This window comes from Pteropus vampyrus, unplaced genomic scaffold (genome assembly GCF_000151845.1).
Source record: "Pteropus vampyrus isolate Shadow unplaced genomic scaffold, Pvam_2.0 Scaffold149, whole genome shotgun sequence".
NCBI classification, from domain to species: Eukaryota; Metazoa; Chordata; class Mammalia; order Chiroptera; family Pteropodidae; genus Pteropus; species Pteropus vampyrus.
In genome coordinates this window covers 1,179,853-1,202,626 of record NW_011888930.1, presented here as the reverse complement: position 1 = coordinate 1,202,626, position 22,774 = coordinate 1,179,853, and the positions used below count along the sequence as shown (strand labels likewise).

Here is a 22,774-nt window from a genome sequence, read left to right as displayed (position 1 = left end):
TATCAGCAATTGCCCCAAGTGCAAAGTTCATAAACTCAGAGTTACCACTTCGACTTTTGCCAGCCCACCTCTCTCTTTTCTTAACTTCACAAAACGTGAGGAGGGTCCCACATCTTCCGATACACTTCGCCTGCTACTATTAAATTCTCATTGCCCAGAAACCCCATCTGTCTGCATGGGCCACCTGTCCCTATGCTGCAGCAGCGGTAGGTCCCAGCCCACAGCCTCCACCTTTGGCATGGGCGTGGCCACGGTAACAGGATGTGTTCCACACCTCAGCCTTTTGGTGGAAGATCATGCATGGGAAACCCCATTGCACCTATGTGTGGATTCCAGCCACTTTCCATGTGGGGCTAGAAGCATTGCCTCTGGCTGGAACAGCCCAGAGAGGCTCTGTTCTCTGAGCTGCATATGCTTATAGAAACGATAACTGATAACAAAACAAATACTTGGGGAAATACCCCAATTTAAACGGGATTGCTAATTTTTGTTTACTAAACAATACAAAGATGAGAACTCTTTTTTTTTCATTATCCTCATGCTACTTCCTCCTGTGCAGCATATTTTCTTTTGAAAATGCAATGTTTTTCCCCATTAAATTACTGAAGGAGAGAAACCTAATCTTTCTATTATGTGGGCACAAGGGATAATAAATACCTCAGTATACTCCATGATACTTCGTGGGAAATCCGTGTTTTCCCCTCTGATGGAAGGGAGCTAACCAAGAAGCCCCCATACACCCTTGGTAACCATCACAAGCTGGAAGACAATGTTCTCCGGTCACCGACAGACCACATGCAGAGCACCTCTGCTTATAGCTTAGTAACAGGTTCTATTTTTAGCTAAGGGCTTATCTTATAACACTTCTTAGCAGAAATTATTATCCATGAGACAAGCATCAATGTAAGATAAAATGAGTCTTAATAATGCCTCTGATTTCCCTAGTTTTTTTTTTTTTAGCAATGAGAAATTCCAATTTATAGATGTTTTATGTATCTCTTCATAAAGAAATCATGAAAAAAATAAGCCGCTAGCACAAACATGCCTCAGAAATGTCATTATAATTCCTCTGCTTTCCACGTTAGGGTCACAGGTCACTCGAAATATTCATTTTCATTACCATACTGCGTATCTTTTCTTCCCTGTCTTTAAAAGGAAATATCTGTAATAAACTGATACCTAGGATACCAAGTGGAATGAAGCTGTGGCAGAATTTTGCATCCAAAATGACTGACTCATATTTTCTAGCTATTTAATGTCCAAATGAGAACATAAATGTCTTTCATTGTTGAGTTACTAGAAATAGAGGATAATTTATCTTTTATGATTTTTACTGCTTGTCTCTCTAATCTTGTTATTCACATTAGAGACTATTACTGGGGTTGTAATATCTTATTTATTGAACAATAGACTCTAGAATGCCTCATCCTAAAAGCAAAGGCATACAAATCAACGGAGCCATGTACTTCACATGGTGAGGCTATAACCAGGAATCAGCCAACTACCATTTACGTTTATTTCTGTAATACACAGCAACACTAAGTCTCTCATTTCTATACAGGAGAAACCTAGGAACCTACCACTTCGAAATGTAGTTTAAAAGATGCAATGCTATTTAAAGGAGATGGCAACAGGAGAGAAAAGTTAGCACATTCTTCCATCTCTTACAGACTCTGTCTCAGGGCAATACAGATTTTCAAGTCTTTCATACCTATACCAAATGACATCTTCCAACCGTTCCCTTCCTGCTGCCACCTCAGGGAATGGACAATTTGTGAGCAGAATCCACGTTTTAATTCTTTTAGTTGAAAGTATCAAAAACCTAACTCAAATTAGCTCAAAAAGAAATGGAAAATACTTGGTTCTTGCAACTGAAATTTTCAGGAATTGTACTGACTTCAGGTGTGGTAGGACCAATGGGTTGAAATGTTCCTTTTCATCTGTTTCTATTTTCTTTGGAATAGTTTCATTTTCAAGCAGGCTTTCTCCATTTGATAACAAAGATGGCCATATACAGCTCTAGATACAAATCCTAACAGCTTTGTAACCCCCTGAGAAAGAGAGCATCTTCTTGATGTTCTGTCAGAATCCCAGGGGCTACCTTCATCATACTGCCAGCTTTGATCAATACCTATCCTTGAACGAATCACTGTGACTAGAGAAAAGGGTACTTGGCTGGGTCATATGCTAGGGGAGCAAGAGCAAAGGAGGTAGGTCAGGCCCACAGCAACCACAGAACTGAAAACTGGGGTGGGGGCTGTCCACAGAGGAATGTTGCACAGACAAAAGACACATTTTCATGGAAGTACATTCTCAAAAATGTACTTGTTGACACGTATAAAGAGGTCAAACACAGAAAAAAGCATTCTCTGTAACTGCCCTAGTCACCTCCTGTGAATATCCTTGTCTCAAGGACCTTTCAAAGTCCTTTACAATGTAGACTCAATAAGCATCCTATGACATCTTCTGTGTACTAGGTAAAAATAACCTGGGTAATAACGAGTCCCTTAAGTACAGGTGGATGCTGACTGTTTCATCACACGCTATCTTAGCTTCATGTGGAAGGTTTCAGAAGCTGCACATATGGGAACACACAGATCCTGAGTTGACAGATTTTAAGGGAAGAACATACCTCTTGTTCATGTACAATGTCTCAGAGTATCCAAAAACAAAGTCTGACTCTCCATGAGAATAATACAATAAGCAAGGAACTAAATCATCCCCACTGAGTCAGAGCTGCTCCATTACTTTGTGGACAAGATGTTGCCATCTCAAAAAGTATACACATGAAAGGAAAACTGCATTTTACATTCTTACTCAAATGGTATAAGGATTGCAAGAATGTTTAATTCAGAGTAAGAGAGGAGGCATCTGAAAAATGCAAACAGCAGGGCTTGCTGAAATGACCGACTCAGTGGGTTACAAATTAACCACATCCTATAGATCTTTAAATGGCCTTCTGGAAACTTGTCACCTCTACAAGAGAAACATCTGTAAATAGATAGGATCAGTGGTCTGGGAATTCCTTCCCCCTTGCAGCCCCTACCCAAAATTCCCCCTCCCCATCCTGAGTCAGGAAGTGCCCGAAGAACCTCAGACAAAGGAATCGCGTGCCCTTGTATGGACACTGCACAGGTAAGTAAGCTGTAAGAAATCTAACCAGGGCAAGCTCGTGCTTTGGTACCGTCAAAGCCTCACATGCTCCACCGGCATTAAATTCTCCTTCCCCTAACGAAGTTGTCTGAGCATCCAATTTCTTCCATAGGGTGTCGCTTCCTGCAACAAGAGTAGTGGCTGGAGGGGCATACAGACATCAGTGTTTAGCACTGCTACTGCTGTGGCCCATATTTGCTAATCAAATGGAGAATTTGAATTATTTATAAATGTAAATGCAAGGGGCTTTCTTGAAAGTCAGTTCAATTATAATAATGATAATTTCAGCCTTTTATGATGAGATCCAAATAAACAGGTAAACAATGGCAACTAAAATAGAAAGCAGATATCTGAGTGATTTTAATAGCCCAATTTTAAAGACTGAAGATAACGTTAATCTCTTTTAATAATGGAAACTTTACAGAGAAGTCTTCAAAGGCAAATAGGAAAGGCAAGTGGTTTAGAATCTGGAAGCTCGGAAGCTCTAAGAAACAAGTAATCTAATCCTACCAATGAAACCAAAAGCTTGCTATCCAGAGGTGAAGAAATATTTGTAATAATGTATACATTCTGTGGTACATGTTTAAATAGTAGAGTCTTTTTAAGTTGCTAGCATTCTGATTTTCTTAATGTTACCTGTTCTCTTGGAAAATAAGTATTGTTATCTCTGTTTCAATAAAGGATAGTTTATCATGTCATCCCCTGCTTCAAAGACCAAAATGCTCAGCCTGGCCAAGTACATCCTTCATCCTCTGGCTTATTTTTCCACCTCTACTTAATCCTACCCTCACCCCTGTCCCAGACACACAGATCATCTTTCATTTCCTCCTATGTGCCAGGCTGCTTCCTCTGCTTGGCACACTCCTCTCCTCCGGCCCCCAACTCCAGCCCCATGCAGCGCTGGATCTGGGGAGCCCCTCCTTTCCCAGGCTCAGGCTCCCATGCCGCACAGCCTCCTGGTCTTCAGAGCACCTTCCCGGCACTGCAACTGCAGAATCACCTCAAAATGTTCAAGCCTGTTTTACAAGGTATTGAGTTGCTTTTCAGAGACAACAGACCAAAACCATAAGCTATGCAGCTGACCCATGCACAGAGGAGAAAACGACTTTCAGCTACACCTGGAACAAAAGCCTCGCCCCCTCCCCGCAGAACCAGGAAATAAGCAGAACTTGGACACCTGAACCCTTTCAGAAGTGATCTTCCTATCCAGGAAGATCCGGTGTTGATGCCCAGATACCACAAATGGCCAAGTTCCAAAGTCCTCCCATTAAAACTTGCCCCGCAGCACTTCTGCCTACTTGTTCCCCCAACCTCTCAAAAACGCTTAACCTGGTCAAGATGGACGTGAGGCACCGTTAGGTCTCCCATCTTCTTGGTTGGCTCCTTCTTGATCAATAAACCTTTCCTTACTCCAGACTCTGAGTTTTGAGTTTTGGCCTTTCAAAAAATGAGACACGTGAACTTCGGCCCGGTAACAATACGATAACTAACCCTTTCCCCCAACACCCACAAGGACAGGGATCATGTCTGCTTTGTCCCTTGTCATGCCCCGGTGCTGGCTGAGTGCCCGACACATGCTCGGATCTCAAACATTTGTTAGAAAAATGTTGCACGCAGCTGAAGACTAATGTTTCCCAGTAAGTATGTTTCCGGCAAAATACATCTTGATTTGGCACATTTCACTAAGATCTGCATTCCTTGGACACATCAGGAATGTCGCATTAAGAAAATTCCTAGATAATTGTGAGGTTTTACAGACCAGCGGTTTTATAGACTACGTCAATGATAGAAATTAAACAAGAGCAGATTTTACCCAAAAAGGGGAAAAAATCCCCATCGGGACTGTCAAAAATGAAATGAGCTAACCTGAGATAATTAGAAAATTCACCTTCAGAAAGGGTATCTAACTGGACAATATAACCCACAGGGAAGCAATCCTCCTGCTCCTCAGGGGTCCCGGTGGATCCCCATTAGACCACTGCTAACACTTTGCTGTGGAATGACAGTATTTAGAATCAACAAAGTTTAAAAGATAATAAAAGTAAGAATATGGAGATCTCAGCAAGGGAGATGTGTTCATTTAAATCGTACCTAGCCGGCCAGGGAACTGAATCAAAACTGGAAGAAGAATCGTCCTGATCTACGGCTCTGAAGTTTGACATCAGTCTTCCTTACATCCTCGCAAACATATAAGGTGGAATCCACCAGAAGGAACTTTGTCAAGCTGCCCATCTCTCCACCAAGGGTTCAGAGGCCCAGAGCCATGAATGTGGATGGTGCTCTAACACCAAGGTCCCCTAAGGGTTAAGGTTAAAAAGCATCACACAAGGGTCCTTACTTCTAAGGCCAAGGTTAAAAAGCATCACACAAGGGTCCTTACTTCTCACCATAGGAGAGGCCTCTTAGGCCAAAGAATCTACAGATTCTCAAAAAAGTGCCTGTGGCTCTCACCAATTGGCATGAAACCTGCCATAACCAGCGTTTTCTATGGAACAGCACAGCCAGTTTCTCTCAGATCAAGGCAAAGGTGAGTAAACAGGAATAAACTCAACAGTTCGGGTTTTCTGGACCAAGCCATAGACACCAAATGGAAGTTACTACAGAGTCCAAGAAAAGTTTTAGGTTCTTAACGATTTTTGGTGCTATAAATCCCTGTAAGAGTCTGTTAAAGTCTATGAGCTCTCCTAAGAGAGATACACAGGATTATATAAAAAACTAAATACAATGAAACACGACTATTGAATTTTAAATAGATGAATCTGTGACATGGTGTATTTCTTTACTAATACTTTACATAAAAATATCTAACAGCAGGTCTAATAATCACCATACTTTCGAAGTTGGGATGAACATAAATGATTCTTAAAAATATCTGCAAACAACTGTAACATGATACAGTATTATTTGTGACTTACTGGTGACTAAGTCACAGGTAGTGCTGATGCTTCTGTGGTTTGTGACCTGCATCCACAATGAAGGAGGATGCTAAATTTGAATGAGGACAAAAACAATAAAGATGTCATTTTCTCTATACAAGTTTGTATCCAGCGGAATTCTTTCTATGTCTGCAAACTACAGGTTACAAAACCCATTTTAGAAGGACATGAGATGAATTCTAAAGATCCTTTAACCTAATTAATGTAACATAAGTTTAGGGTAGGGGAAAAGCTACATATGTATTTTGGACTTTGAGTTTTAAAAATAAAATGCTTCATCAATTAGTAGTATTTTATGTATCATAATGAAAAAAAAAACAACTTGGATAGTATGAAGGATTTTTTTCTTGCTGAGCAGATTACGGTCTCACCTATGCCTACAATCAGCCCCTCTAAGCTATTCCTGATTTCTGCATAATTGTTTTGATTTACTTCTGTGCCTTTGCATTTTCTAAAGTGCCATGTTTTTCATAAAATATTCATGGCTTCCTCCCTGATAGTTATTCTCAGTGATCAAAGGCACAGCAGAGAAGCCAAGAACTTTCCTTTTATTCCATTTTATTGTCCAGTAGAATTCCAGTCTATCGAATACTACCACCATTTGTTTATCCATTCTCCAACTGATGGACATGGGGTTGTTTCCAATATTTGGCAGTTATGAATACAACTGCTATAAATGTTGGAGTTCTCCGGGTCTATCCACACCCTTAGGACCCACAAACTGGCCTTGGGGAGCTTTCTCCTCAACTTTTCTGTCCAGTCCCTCCTCCAGTAGCAACCAAATCACACTCTGGAACTGTTGTAGATGTCTGATTTGTTTCAGGGAAGGATCCAAGACCCAGTGGGGTTTTTGCCCCTCCCCGGTAGCTTGAGGCTTTTGCATGAGAGAAGAATCTGGGGTTTTAGGTGGGATTTTGTGCCTCTTCCCAAGGGCAGCCTTTTGAGAACTCCGTACCTGGGTAACCTGGGGTGCTCTCTCTGGTCAACTTCCCTGGCCCCAAACTTCCTGGTAAGCACTGAGTAGAAGCCCATGAGAAAGAACTTGTGAGTCAGTTCAGATTCCCCTGTGTCTGCCCTCCCAGTTAGTTATCCTCAACTACCGTGCTAGTCATCACTTGACTTTTAAAAATTTATTAAAGATTTTAAATGCTTTCTCCTTCTTCACTCTTTAAAATCTTTTTATTATTATTTTTACTGTGGCTAAATATATATAACAGAAAATTTACCATCTTATCCATTTTTAAGTGCACAGTTCAGTGGCATGAAATCCATTTACACTGTTGCACAATCATTACCACCAGCCACCTCCGGAACGCTTTTCATCTTGCAAAGCTTAAACTCTGAACTCACTAAGCAACAGCTCCCCTGCCCCCCGCCATCTCCTGACAACCACCATTCTACTTTCTATCTCTATGAGTTTGACTATTCAAGATACCTCACATAAGTGGAATCATACAGTATTTATCTTTTTGTGATGGGCTTTTTCGCTTAACATCATATCTTTAGTATCCATTCATTTAGTGGGATGTGTCAGAATGTCCTTCCTTTTTAAGGAAGGACAATACTCCATTGTATGCATGTACCATATGTTGTTTATCCATTCATCTGTCAGTGGCCACTCGGGTTGTTTCCACCCCTTGGCTACCTGAATAATGCTACTATGAACATGGGCGTGCTCTTCTTATTCACTTTAATGGAAATTATTTCTTAAGACGAAAGGGCTCATGTCCCATTACTCCTTGAAAAGGCATGATCATCTTTAGATTTCGGTCACTTGCTTATCCTGTAACTTCAGATCTTGATGGGCTCAAGACAAGTTATGATTTTGTATTTATCCATTTTTTTTCTGTAACGGTTGTGGGAGTGATTTCTTGTGGCTTTCTACCTCATAAGTGGAAACAGAACTTGTCAATTTTATTTTATCAGAAAATGATAAAATAGTGGGAAGGGGGCTAGTAAAAGATATAAAGCTTCATCTTCCATATATATTCATCTAGGAAGCCAATAGATTAAAAAAGTATCAAGAGCTGGAGTTCTAAGTACATATTTAGGAATCTGGTTTTTACCTCCAAAAAAAGAAAAAAATGGTTGCTTCATGTAAATAGGAATCGGACATGGTGAGCACTGGAGCAGAAAACTGCTGATCTACACTATTCCTTGCAAAAAAATTAACTTTTTAAACATGGACAAGATATATTTACAATTTTTAAAACTCCTTCAGTATCACAGTTGGTTCTCTGAGATGGTAAAATGTTAAATACTATACAAATAAAAAATCTCTTTACATCTTTGAAGTCTGTACTCTATCACAAACAGAGATACAGGGGAAGGTTGAAGACAAAAAACAAAAACAGTGACGAAATATTCATATAAATTAATTGGTCATCCATTTTATCAATCTAAGAATCTGCTTTAAAAGCCAAAAGAGCAATTGGAATTGCTTTTAAAGGATAGTTCAGAAATACACCGAATCTAGACATCGTAAGCCATGCAAAGCCATGTTCATATGCCCAACTGTTCCTCTCCTTGGGCCAGTTGGTTCATCATCTGCACCAGTGAGGGAAGCGAGGACCTTACATTGAATACCTGCTTCCAGGTGTCTGCAATGCTAGGGAGTGCCAGAAACAGCAAGCAAGAAGCCCAGACATATGAACCATCAGAACTCTGACACAGACATTGCCACATCTCAATCATAAATATAATACTCTCTTGTATTTTTAATATACCATTTTAAAAAAAATTTAAACGTATGAATTTTAAATGAAGCTTTGTGTCATTATTTTATATGGAAACTAGCACTTAGCTTGAACAGAAGATAAAATAAAAATGAACATAACTAAAACAAAAGTTTTACTGAACTTCTGAAAGCTTTGTATCAGAAGCCTATTCTTTACTAAAGAGGAAGATATATGTATATGGAGGAGGTGTTAAAAACTTTCTCCTTGCCTTAATAAGAAACATTGAAAGAGAACAGATTCAAAATCCTTTCAATTCAGTACATATCCATATACCATCCAAAGTCCTCGTGCATAAAACCAGTCAGTGTCCCACACTTTGAGAAACACTGCTTTAGCCAAAGTTGCCTCACTCTCCACAATGATATATACACTTCAGAGGTTCAAGACCACCTCTGCTGGCAAAGACAGCCTAGAGGAGGAAAGAGATTAAGGAGAAAAATTATCCCCCACCTCTAATCTTATTTTTAAGATGGCAAGAATGAAGCAAGGAGAGGGATGATATTTAAGCAAGGTAATCCCAGATAACCAGGAGGCTATGAAGAAACAATGTGAATGCATATGGCAGGGCTGATAAGGATCCTGTAAGTACTCCAGGTAAACAACTTAAATGTGTATTTGTAAAGGAGATTCTGATTAAAAAAATAACAAATTCATTCAACAAATAGTTATTGAGTTTGTACCAGATACTGTATCAAATCCAAGATTATTCTTCATCATTATTGTAATACACTCCTGCAAACTATGTCTGGCATGTTTACTTCTGTTTCCACCAGCATATAATAAATACTGAGTTGGATGCTCAATAAATGTTTTTGGGGTCACTAGTGTCCTGCGTATTCCTAGAAGAAGAGAATCTTGAACATGGAACTTTGTACAGTTATCTAATGTAAGCTCTCTTTGTATTCAGAAATCTCTTCTACATCATCCATGATAAATATCAACCTAGCTTCTGCCAAGTGTTGCCAGAGACGGGGATCTCACTAACTCTCAAGGCAACTCATTCTCTTCCCGAACCACATTAATATAAGAATGTTCTTGTTTATAGCAAGAGAAAATCGGCTTCCCTGAACCTTCCAGTCATAGGTCCTATTTATCAGAGTTCCTTGTCTGAATTAAATAGAAACTGATTCTGGTTAATTTAAGTGGAAAGGAATTCATTGGATGGCTTTATTTATCTTAAAGCCACTTTGCCAAGTTTGTGGCCCATATTAAAAATTAAAAAATAAAACTGTTCTTAAAGAGTAAAATGTTTTTCTATTAGTTCTCCAGTGGACATAGGAACATCTGAAAAAGGATGCTTAAAATCGGGCATGATACTTCAGATATAATTTTGTAACACAGAACAATATGATATTAACGTTCCCAAATCTTTAGACCTAGCTATGCGCAATGCTGTTGGTTTTAGTCACATCACACTTGTACTAGCTTGGAATGTGTCTCCCCAAATTTTATGTTTTTCTTGGAATCTCCGAATGTGACTTTATTTGGATATTGGGTCGTTATAGATGTAATTGCTTGTATTATGATGAGGTCATACCGGAATAGGGTGGACCCTTAATCTAATATGCCTTGGTGTCCTTAGTAGAAGAGAGACAGAATCAGAGACACAAGGGAGAATGAATGCCATGTGATGATGGAGGCAGAGATTACAGTGATGCATCTATAAACCAAGGAACACTAAGCACTCATGGTTGCACCAGAAGCTAAGAGAAAAGCACGGCAGAGATTCTCCCCCTAGAGCCTACAAAGAAAGAATGGTCCTGCCAATGCCTTGATTTTGCATTTCTAAGCCTCCAGAACTGAGAATAAATTTGTTGTGTTAAGCCACCAGGCTTGCGGCAATTTGTTAGGGAAGCCTTAGGAAACTAATAACAGTGTTTTTGTCTTCTGTAGAGATACTGTTTAGATAATACAATCAGGGTTTGTTTGTGGAGTTTTTTTTCCTCCAGTAATTCATCATCACTGAAGCAAGTTTCTCTATCCTGAATCTATGCAGTGGACATTAGCTGAGTGTACCTAACCGTATCATCTATTCCCTTTCTTCTCATGGCTGCAGATTACAGATTATGGTTTGAGGGTAACTTCTTGGGCTCATTAAACACAGTATTGGTGGGCTGTCAGTCAAGATGTCCTGTTCTTCCTCAGAATACACTCCTCCCTCTCTTCCTCCCTTCCTTCCCCTACCTCCCATTCTACATTTTGAGCACAGGGACACAACGTTGGAAAACACTAGAGCTGATTCATCCCAACGGTGGGCTATACTTTCCAAGGTCTTATTCTTCTGCACTTCATTCAATTCCATGAACTCTGCCGTAACCATCCAATGAATTCCTTTCCACTTAAATTAACCAGAATCGGTTTCTATTCAATTCAGACAAGGAACTCTGATAACTGCAATCCCGAAAGAAAAGTTATCCCAAGATATTTCATGACAAACATGATGTGTGCCTGATACTGTAACACAGGACTCTTAATATATAACATAATCAACAGCTGTGTCTACAAAGCTATGGTAAAATGACACCTCCCTAGATTTCTCTAAAAATGGCTCAATACTTCCACAGTGCCTGAATAGTTCGTTTTCCCTCTTGGTTGTTCATCTCGTAGCTCAGATAATTGAAAACCATATCTTACTCTTTTTCTGCTGTACACTCACCAATCTGATTGCTCATTTGAAATTTTAAAACATGCTGGCGAAGAGTGAAAATCTCACTGCAATAGCACTTGAGTGGTGTAAAAGGGTACCTTGAAACCTCCTTGGCCCTCTTAAGAAATTAAGCTCTAAAAAGATCTAACAGGTAATGAACGTCTTGCTGATAGTACGTCACTTTTTAACTTCGTTGTGCTAAAATATATTTCTCCTCGTGTTGGGAAGTAACTATGGGAAAACTAACTGCTATACTGATATACTCATCTCCCTCACCACAAGTAGATTGCATTTTACATTAGACTGAAAGCTAGCTTAAAAGATGCAAAGATATGTGACTTTATTTTCTCCTTCTGAAACATTTTAAAGCAAGGCACTTTATTTATATTACTAAATGATTCAGATGAATGAAAACAGAAGAAATTATTTTTTTGCTTAACACTATTTATCATGGCCGTTAAGATTCTCCTGCTAATTGTGTGATATATGCTTACGACAGCCGATTACTGCGATCTGTATAAAGAGTTTAAAATAGATGAGAAAGAATCCTTAGTCCATTAATATATTAATTCAAAATTTAAGATCACATTTTATCTTAGGAAACAGCTACATTTAAGAGACTCTGTGACAAGAGCCTCAATGAGATTATAGAAATTTTAAATAAATATAAAAATTTTAAAAATTAACTTTTCTAGAGTATTTTGTTAGCTGCCCATGTGTAGCAGTTTGCAAACACTAAGAATTCTTTGTTGCATAAATCTTAGTAGCCTTAAGTCCATTACAATTCGGTTTGTGATGTAAAGCCAGAGGCCATGAGGTCATCCATGACCCAAGAAATAAATCATTGGACATTAAATAATAATAACTGACATTTTTGAGAAAACAGTGACCCTACAACAAATATCTAATATAAGATAATGTACTAATGTTTTCCTTTAACAAACATTTATTTGTAACAAAACATGCATCCTAATGTCTACCCTGGCTGTCTGATGATGTATACTTCAGGAAGAGAGCCAGTGTGCCTTGCTTTCATATAATCCATGAAGATTCAGATCAAACCCAGGCATCAGGCTAAGATTTTTACTTGTTTATCTCACTTAATCATCATAAGAATCACACTCATAATCTGGTGGGTTGATTCTCAAAAGATAGGAGAAGCCGGAAAGTTAAGTAATTTGCCCAAGTTTTCACAGCTACTAACTAAAAAATAGAGATCTGAATTCGAGTTTATCTGATTCTAAAGGAAATGTTCTTTAAAAGTTGTCATCTGTCCTGGCTTCTAATTTCAGTTTTCATTATTGCAAATGATTACATATCTTCACCATAAATCATAAATTTGCAAATGATTACATATCTTCACCATAAATACTTTACAACTTGCAAAGGACCACTAACACACATAGGTTTTTACGTTCTTATTGACTCTGAAACTCTTTGAGAAACCACTCGTCAATGACAACAGCTTTGAACTGATTCAAAACAAAAACAAAACTATTAACTTAGCAACAGAATTATAAACAAGAGCCAACCTTCAATTTTCTGATCATTAATAGATATAACCTATCATTATATAGACTTATTCATAGTGGCATTTATTGTCTTTAGATATCTTTACCTAAAATCCTACTTATGTTCACCCTAATTAGAAAAAAATTAAGTTGTTGTTGATCATTTTGATCATTCAAGTGAACACCTGAGTGGAACTCCTAGATAAATTCAATTAAAAATCCACTGATGACTTGTTGTTGTCTATAGATGACCTGGAATATAACAACTTGAGCTACATATGCTTTTTAAAGTAAACAGAAGAAACACAGATTTAACCAAGAGAATAAGTGTACTCTTCAGGTTGAGAAGGTCTGGATGGAGATTTTGAAAAAATATGGACTCAGCTAAAATAATGCAGAGTGACTGTTGACTGTGGGCAAATCACTTCATAATCCTAAATCCCCAAGATCTTATCAGTTAAAAGAGGACATCAGACTACATCGCCTCCAAAATCCCTTCCTACCCTATGGTCCACCCCTATGGTCCTTTCCATCACGTTTTGCTCACCAACGGCCCTTCTGACTCCATATGCCCCCATCCTTCCTTCTTTGACAGTAGCATTTATATTCCAGCACTAGAAGGGCATAAAAGCCCCACCACTATTTAACAGACATCTCCCTTTTTAAAATACTTCCTCTAATCCTATAATTAACTATACGAGGAAAAAAAAATACTTCATTTCAAAGATGGGAAACTGGAGCTCCATGAAAAAAAAATCATCTAATGTCATAAAACTACTAAGAAAGAGTGCCAGATTTAACTGCAAAGTTCTTGATCCTCCCTAAACTGCTGTACCCCTTTCCTTTTAATGGGTACTTAGTGTTCTCACTCATCAGTTACTCTTTTCCAAATATACCAATTGATTCTTAAACCTGATCACGACACTAGTTGAAATCAACATTATTAAAGTCAGGCTTCATCATCCAGAAGACTGAGATCTTCTGTTTTGGTCAGTTGGGGTTCCCAGACCAATGTCAAGTAACATGCATGTCCTGTTGTAAAGCAGGCTGCTGTTGGCCCCAGTACGGTGTTGCCAACGCTTTTACCTCTTCTAAAGGACACAGACAACTCTAAATCACAAAATTAGAAGGGACTATATCGGCCAACTTAGCCCAGTATTCAGATTCCAAATGACATCCAATAATGAATATTCCAGAAGAAAGAAGAGACACCCTATATTTATAAGGAAGGCTTCAAGTCTCAGGAATTGTTCTGGCTGTTTTGTTTTTTAAGATGAATAAGCATTTATAAACAAAAGTAAAACCTTCCAGAGGCAAGATTGCCTTTTTCATGCACTGCAATTGTTCGTCCTTAACAATAATAAGCTAAAACAAAATAAAACCAGAAACTCTCTTTGCCTTTGCTATAGCATAAATTTCTTTGCTTTTGTTGTTTTAGTTCTTGAATTCAGCAAGGACAACATACAGTGTTTGATAAAATTCCCTCTCCTCACAGTATTCTTCTTCCAATTGGGACAATAATTTATATGTCACAGTGACCAGCAAGTCTGTTTATAGATAAGAGGAGCCAAAATATTATTTCGTTTTCCCCAAAATAAGTATACTCTGATAGTTTAAAACATAGGTAATACTCAGAACAGCAAAAATGCTCAGTTCTATCACCTTTCTATTAGCCTCAAAATAGTGGTACGATATGATCAATCCTGAAAGTGTGTGTTCAAAGCCTCTGTTGCAAACATTATTAGGACAGAATTGATGCGAAATTCTGGTTCACTTTAACCGTCAGACAACCTACTGCCTTCCACTATCATGGCTGTTGGAAGTGTATACCGGCGCACATCCATCCAACAAGTAACAGCAGGGAAGGAAGCTATCTCCTTGTTCAGATGTCAAACAAAATCAATAACCATTTCATAAAGAAAGGAGAAGAGAAACAAGAACTGACCCCTTTCACCTCAAATCGTTCTTTCCTTCCTTGCCTAGTCTATACAGAAATCCATGTAACTATTTCCTCCCTAATGGTTTCTTCTGCCTTCTGCATTTCACCAATTGTGTGTGGAAGTATTTTCAAGAATCAGGCTATATACCTGCTCCAAATTTCCTGAAATGAATAATCCATCCTGTGTTTCTTTTTACAGATAGACTTTTAGAGCCATATATGGAATATATGTGCTTTCTCTCAATGTACTTGGTTTTGCAAACTGGTTGCAATGCCCAAAGCAGCTCAGCCTTGCAAATTCAACAGTCCCAGTGCCTAGAAGAGAACCTGCTACTTTTGAATCTGCAAATGTTTGCTGAATTTATAAAATATGATTCTCATTGGTTTAAATCATGTTCTTGAGCTTTTACGTAATCCAATTATAGGTACACTCTATCAACACCAGTGTTGCTCAAGCTGAAGTTGTGTTTTCCTCAGTTCTGTTACTATTTATTCCCTTGGGAAAGACAAAGCCTTCCTAACAGCAAGAATGGGCAATTGAACAAACAATTGAACAAGGCAATTCAAAGATGCAAGCAGAGAAATTGAGGTTGCCTTTGAAAAAACAAGGGCTCTCCCACTGCCTTTTTCCAAGAGAGACACAAATCTCTGTTCCACCTGGAAGCAGGACAGAGCTGTTTGTTTGCACACACAGGACAAAAGCAGGGGTTACTGGGTGCCCAAGGGACTTAGTAGGAGTATGAAGTCTCTTCTGCAATGAGAACTCCCGAGGAACTGAGGGACTAAGGGACGGTAATGGCCAAGGATGGTGGGAAGGATTATTAGAACAAGAAGGAAGGTAAGTAGCCCAAATGATAATTCCTGAAGAACAAATTCTGAAACCAACCAACCAGCCAGAAGGTGGCAGAGGGCAGAGAGAGGATAGAAACACTGACCAAATCTCTTTGGTTTCTCTAGGCCTCAATGTGACAATGACAAAGCTTTTATCTGGTAAGTGTTCTCAGTCCCTGCATACAATCGATAGAATAGTTCCCTGATCTTATTACATTTAAGGATGTAAGCTATTGTCTCTCCTCTCTAGGCAGAGTATCGTGCTACAGGCTGGAAAGGTTTGTTTCTCAATATATGCCATGCTGTTGATTCAAAACTGAAACTAAATACATGAAAATTATACGGGATTCTTACCTTCCTATGTAGATGTTTAAAAATACTAAAGTTTCATTTTGGAACTTTTCATGAGGCTTCTAATAAATATTCATCTAACATTTTTCTCTAATTCTGTTCAATATCCCAATACATGAAGAACATATTAGTTGTAATTTTAATTAAATTAATAATTTAAAATTGAAACTATGTATTTTAAAAAAGCAATTACCAAACAAGTTCAGTAAAAATACTGAAAATGAACGGTTTTAATTTTTCATCAAAAATGTTTACTCACTTCCTATGCATACTATATAACCATATATTATAACATTCCCAATATATTTTAGAATTTTTTTGAAGGCTGAAAAGACATTCTACTAAAAGGAAACATCTTTAACTTTTATAAAACAAGTGTTTTTGTACATAGGGACATTTTGTAAACAAAAATGTCTTAATATTAATTACTCTTGATTTTCAAGACAGACTTCAAAGAGGAATATTTGAACCTATCCTAACAGGAGTTGCTTTTAATTCTAATCACATCTTGTTCTAAGCCAAGGTTTCTTAACTTCAGCACTATTGACATTTGGGGTCAGATAATTTTTGTCATTGAGCACTATTCAGTGCCTTATAGAATGTTAGCAACGCCCCTGGCCTCCGCCCAGATGATGCCACGGCAGCCCTCCCCACAAATTGTGACAACCAAAAACCATCTCCAGACATTGCTAGTGTCCTCTGGGAGTCAAAATTGTCCCACTGAGAACCACTGTTCTAAGCCTATCAAACAGATACCACAAGGGAAAAAAAATAAAGTGTTGTCTCTTCTTCCACTTTGACTAACATTTCTATCATTGTTCTGCCTCATCAAGCCATTTCACCATTTTTTTTTCAATGTCCTTAGCTTAGGGGCTGCAAAGAGTCCTTTGACTATTTCCTAAGGCATACCTGGGTTTAAGGAATAAGTCTCTAGAAAAATTGTCAAATTAGGCTTCTGAGGCCTAGGAGTACAATCCTTTGTATTTCCAATGCAGGAAATGAGCGGTGGGGAGAGAAGAGTTTTCTCATTTCGCATTAGATTTAGCATTCTGTATATGAAGCCTTCACTTCCACTCACTCATAAGGGCTTCAGGTACCTAAACTCTGCCTTCATTTGAAACCCTTATCAATTTCTCCAATAAACCCTCCTCCTTGACCCCCAAACAAAAAAACAGGCAAACATATAAGTTTATGTTTTATTGGAACAGCACTCTGGGAAGAAGAGAATGGCTAATATAATTTACTGTACCTTCAAATGTTCTAATAGTAATCAATGGAGAAAAACAGTAAAAGAACCAGAAAATGACAGTAGAAGTCTTTTTATCCCGCCTTTCTGCCTTACAGATGTTCAGAAGAATGGTCATATTTTAAAAGGTACATTTCAATAGTTACTGTACTAGAAACTGGGCCAGCCACTGTCACATGGAATAAGAGGACATGCTCCGGCCATTAGAAGTTTTGTCTTTTCTGCTATTTCGTTCCATGCGTCAGTGATTACCTTGCAAGACAATCCATACCACGGTCCTCATCACTTTTTTAGAGTTCTCACTCTCTTTCATCTGAGTCACATCCTGTGTTTTGGATGTCTGGAACTATTTCTGATGGTTGCCCACGCATCATCAGAACCCAGAGGCTGCCAGCCCTCTTAAATATCGGCCAATAGGTGGTACAGTTCTCTCTCCCCCTTGAGTCCTTCCACAGATGGCACGGGTTTCCAGAGTCGCCTTTATCCTCATTTCCGGGTACCTGGTAAAGTCTAGCTTAAATTATGGCACGGAACATAGAAGGCCGGATGGCGTCTGAAAAGTTGGGGACTTTTCCCATCTCTCAATTTCCGACTCTGTATGCAAATGATTCCCTTCTTGCGGTTGGTGGATGAAATCTTTCCTAGTCGAATAGGTGTTTTTGCAAGATGCTTGTTTATTCTGACTAACCTGGTCTTTTCCTTTTTAAATTACATTTACGTGTGGGGTAATCCGGGGAGAGACAACCCCCCCGCCCCGCCCGCGAGAATCCGTAAGTGCTGGTCACTCTGCCGGGCTTCTCCTCCCTACTGGCCGCTTGGAGCCATCGTGCTTCCTGAGTCCGCGGGTCAGCAACACCGCGTCACCTGCAGGGGCAGCAGAGTGAACTGCGGACCCCAAGACCGACGCCCCAGGGAGAGACCCGTGGATTCAGGAGCCCCTCAGATCGCCAAGACTCCTAGGATTCCCTCCAGCAGAGGAAGGATGGACCCCTCCTCCAGCTACCGAATCGGAGGACAAGACCGGCGTCAGGTTTGGGGTGTGCGAGGGCCAGGGAGAGGTTGGAGAGGAGCATCATTGGACGAGCAAAGAATGTGACCCTGGGGAAAGCAGGTAGTCGAGACGTAGGAAAGCACGTTTCCCTTAATCCCCTCCCCGTGCCTCCCGTGGAGCCCTGGATCTCCTCGTCATGGAGACAGATTGCAGCAACGCACGCGACCCCGGGCCGGCAATACGCACACACGCACACCCACACGCCCTGCCGCGAGTTGCACGCTGCAGACTTCTGCCTGACTTCGCCGCCCTAAACACCGCACCTCCTGGGCGAGACCACGGACTCCCGTGGCCTAGAACAGCAGCCACTCCCCCCGCCCAACTGAAACACACATTCAGACCCTACAGGAAGCGCTTAAGGGGAAGCCTCTGCCGCTCTTTTGTAAATGACTACCTTTCTGGCTGCCTGATCAGCCCAAATCTCCCACAGCTCACCCACAGCGAGCGTCCGGGCGACTAAGCCAGGTAGGAGATGGAGGAGGAGCTTGGGGTGCAAGTGAACCTCAGAGAACCGTTACTAAGTCATTATGCAGGGGGCCGCACGTAGCCTCCAAGCCTTTCCTGAGCTTTTCCGCCCCACCAGAAACCCTATTCCTCCTCCTGATGTCGGCACCGCTCCGTTCCTCCCCTTCACCCAAATCCCTTAGCGATTTTCCAGCTCCCCCTTTCAGGCTACTTTCTGCATCCATCCTCTCTCCAGCCAGTTCCCAACATGTGCCCTCCCCGTACTCCCTCCGAAGACCTCGATTCAAGGCTGCCTCTCTCCATCATTATATCGCCCTAACCTGGTACTGATACCCTAAATTATCCGTCCACTTGTTCTCTGGAACCCACTGTCCCTTCCACCAGCGTCCTTTGCTCTCGTTCAAATCGGATTTCCACACGCCCGCCCCACTTTCCGTCCATCCTCTCCCCCGTCGCTCCAGCCAGGACACGCTCACGCTCTACTGTGCCCCCCATTCTGCGCTTTCACGCCGCTCCCATCCTAACCCCCGAAGACACCCTGCTTTCCCTCTGCGGCTGTTTTCGGCCGCGCTCCAGCATCCCCGACACAGCCTCCCCATCCCGCACCAGCCCGCTCCCGGCCTGCCGAGTCCCCTCTCTCGCCGCACGGTCCTTCCCTCTCTCCAAGTCGCCTTCCTCCACCCCCTCCAGATCCAGTTCAGCCCTCCTGCTTTGCTGGTCTCCTATGCTCGAGCATCCCAGTAGCCACCCACTTTCAAATTGGCCAAGAGCCTCGCCAAGGCGCCAGGCAAAGGGGACAGCGCCAGCCAGCTCTCCCGGGCGCCAGCCGCACCTCCCGCCTGCCAACCTGGGCTCCCCGGGGCGCCCAGCCCTCGCCCCACAGCCCAACAGCCGCACAAACTTACTTGCGGGTCGCCAGGAGGGGGCTGCGGTGAGCGGCGGCGGTCCCCGCGACTGCGAGTGCGCCCCTCTCGGCGGGGCTGGGCGGCGCGGCGCCGGCGCTGCTCTCCCGCGGCCGCGCGGTGAATGGGCTCAGCCTGACGCAGCCCGGCTCTGCCCCCGCCGCCGCCGAGGCCGCCGAGCGCTTCCAGACATGCTCAGTTCCCGGGCCTGCCCGCGTGGACGCTACCAAGAGCCCGCCGCGGCGGGGGAGAGCGAAAGGAGCCGCCGAGCGGCTGCCGCCCGGAGGCTTCCACGCTGGAAGCCAGGGAAGAAGCGGGGCGGGGCGCCGCTAAAAATAGCTCCTGCGGAAGCCACAGCTTAAACTTAAAGCGACCCTACTCCCCACCTCGCGCTCGGGTGTCGGGGACCAGAGTGCGCCTCCTGCTAGGTCCCTGCCCGCACTCTGCTCCCTACCAGGGGGAAACGGCGCCTTCCACGCAGGCACCGCGGGTTTCGCCGGAATTAAGCCCGAGGCTGTCTGGATTCCAGGACAGCCCAAATTTTAGGTTCTCGCTAAAGAAATGGAGAAAAGTTGGGTTGAAGTGATGTAAAGGCTCCGTCACAACGAAATTGATTCAGATTTCTGGAGAAAAATAACAGTTTTTGTTTGTTTGTTTGTTTGTTTGTTTGTTTCCTGATGCTTGGATTTGCTAGGGAGGAAAGGGAAACGTTTAACAGCCCAAAAAGGGAACCAAAGGACTGTGTGGGCCGGGCTGAAGGGGACTCTTGGAAGAGCTTCTAACATGTAGGATTCTTTTCTGGGCGTTTTTGACTCCTCATTTTGCAGGGTTTTGCCTAGTTCGCTGACACCCTCCCTCATCTTGACGATATTCTCGTTATCTGAACTGTTATTCCCCTACGTTCGACCTCCACCCCCCACCCCCACGCCCCTTCCAGCAGGCTTTAAATTGCAACATGAAAAGAGCGCAAACTGGAGACCGGTAGATTGTGACACCTGAGGTGGAATTTAGCTGTTTGGTTAATTTTTCGGAACAGGGTAGGTCCCGTTGCCAAGTTAGGGTCAGGATGTGTCCTAAGTCACCTGAGCATCCAGCATGTCCAGTCTCATGGTCTCTCGGAACCACAGCACTTGCAAATTAACTATTACCCCGCTATTAATTTTCAGTATATTCTACCTTATTTCCTGATAATCTACTTTTGAAAATTTCCAACCTGAGAGGTACAAATGTTTCCTGAGTGAAATTCCTGTGTTATTTTATTCACTCCTCACAACAACCTCATAAGAGAATCATTTCCGTTCGACAGATGAGGTCGTTGAAGTTCAGGGACGTTTATCTCTTGCCTGGAATAATACTATAGTGCTGAACCCAGAGTCTGCCAGACTAGAAACTTTCATGGTTTCTGCATGATCTATTTCCCTGAATCAATAGTATACCTGAAATAAGGGCTGAAGAAATTTAGGAATTATTCTCTGTGGAGTGCTAATAATTGAAAAATGTCGATTACAAATGTTGTTCTCCATTATTCTTTCCCGTAATTTCTGGGCATTCACAGCTTAGATTTTGTGTATTCTGTTAAAAGTGACTGTGTTTCATTTTTTTTCATTCATTTCAGACTGAATTTACTGAAAATCTTCTAAGAACAATGCATTCACCTGGTATGTATTTTATAATATATCACAATTGAGATTATTTGCTAAAGCTACTTTCCTTTGCCATTGTTATAAATTAATGAGGTTTTGCAAAATCTAGCAAGTTATGTAGGTGTGATTTTTCACAGAACTGTAGTGGTATATGTCTATTTGGGTCAAGTTGTCTTCTCTCTTACGCTCCCCACTTACAATCTGGTGCCACATCCAGTCCAAAATGATGATCAATTAATGTTTGATCTTTAACTTGCTTGTCTGCAGCTCCTTGATTCTTCTTTTTTTTTCTTTAGAGGTCTCTCCAATAGGTGTCATCCAGGACTAGAGCCACTTTGTAATTACAACACCGTTTTTGTAATTTTCCATGAACCATTCATTGGAAGATCAAAATGGAATTTCACTAGGGTAATCAACACAACTGCCCCATTCCTTTCTGTAGGTGGTGAAAGAAGATGGAAAATATATTTTATCTTCATCTCGATTGTTTTCCTTCTTCCTTTCTCAGTAATTAATCTTAAAATGGTTATGACTGAACATCTTCATGCTACAGCATGCACACTAGACATAATCATGAAATGGGGGCAGTTTGATTTTAAAGTTTAGACTTTTTGGTTTTCTACATAAATATGAAGTTTGAAAGCATATTGCATTCAGGACTCTTAATAGCAAGTGACAGAAACTTAACTCTAACTAACTTAGACAAATAAAGAAAATGCACTGGGGCCAGGTAAATCAGAGGTACAAGGAATGATAAGGCTGATCCATGGCTTAACAACATCAGCAGGAATAAGTTTTTCGCTCTCACTTGGTCTCAACATTGCTTTCTGTGTTGGTTTCATTCTCCACCAGACTCTGTCCATAGTGCAGTTCCAGCCCTCACAGATGACAGTTTTCAACCTTACAGAGAAAGCAAACCTCATGCTCTAACGAGCAGATCCATCTTGGGAAAAGGACTGGTTGGCTGTCTTGGATCACACACATAACTTTGTGCATCCTCTATGGGAAGAAATTTTCTCGAAAGGAAAGTATCCAATCAGTGGAAGAAGGGATAGGGGATGCTTTCAAGAGAGAAATAATAGATACCCACCACAGCCACGGACTAGCCTGTTTCCCCTTAGTCAAAAAGCAAGCCCCTGGTGGGAAATCTGGTGGTTTGAGTTATTCAGAAATGAGTAAAAAATAATAATGTTTTGAAATGATTTTTCCTATCTCATTTTAGGCTCAGATGATTTGATGTGCCTGCCTAAGGGTAGCAGATAGTCCCCTGTTTGCTGCCTTTTCATCTTTACTTCAGGGCCCTGGTTGCTCTTAAGGTGGTGCTATTCATTAAATTATTCTAATGAGCCTCCAGTCCACAA

General features: G+C 41.2%; 1 protein-coding gene across 3 annotated transcripts in view; it reads right to left on the bottom strand.

Annotated features, from left to right (window-relative positions):
• Positions 1-19,883, bottom strand: part of OXR1 (oxidation resistance 1) — a 405,984-nt gene extending 386,101 nt beyond the window's left edge. For 2 of the 3 annotated variants that reach the window (XM_011369443.2, XM_011369444.2), the window contains exon 1: positions 19,774-19,883. Coding sequence is in view for 1 of the 3 variants with exons in the window: in XM_023536149.1 (XP_023391917.1) it covers positions 658-672 (15 nt within the window). In the remaining 2 variants the exon portion in view is untranslated. Of the gene's footprint in view, positions 1-657; positions 688-19,773 lie in introns of those variants that run through there. The other variant, XM_023536149.1, reaches the window with a different exon arrangement.
• Positions 19,884-22,774: the final 2,891 nt, after the last annotated feature.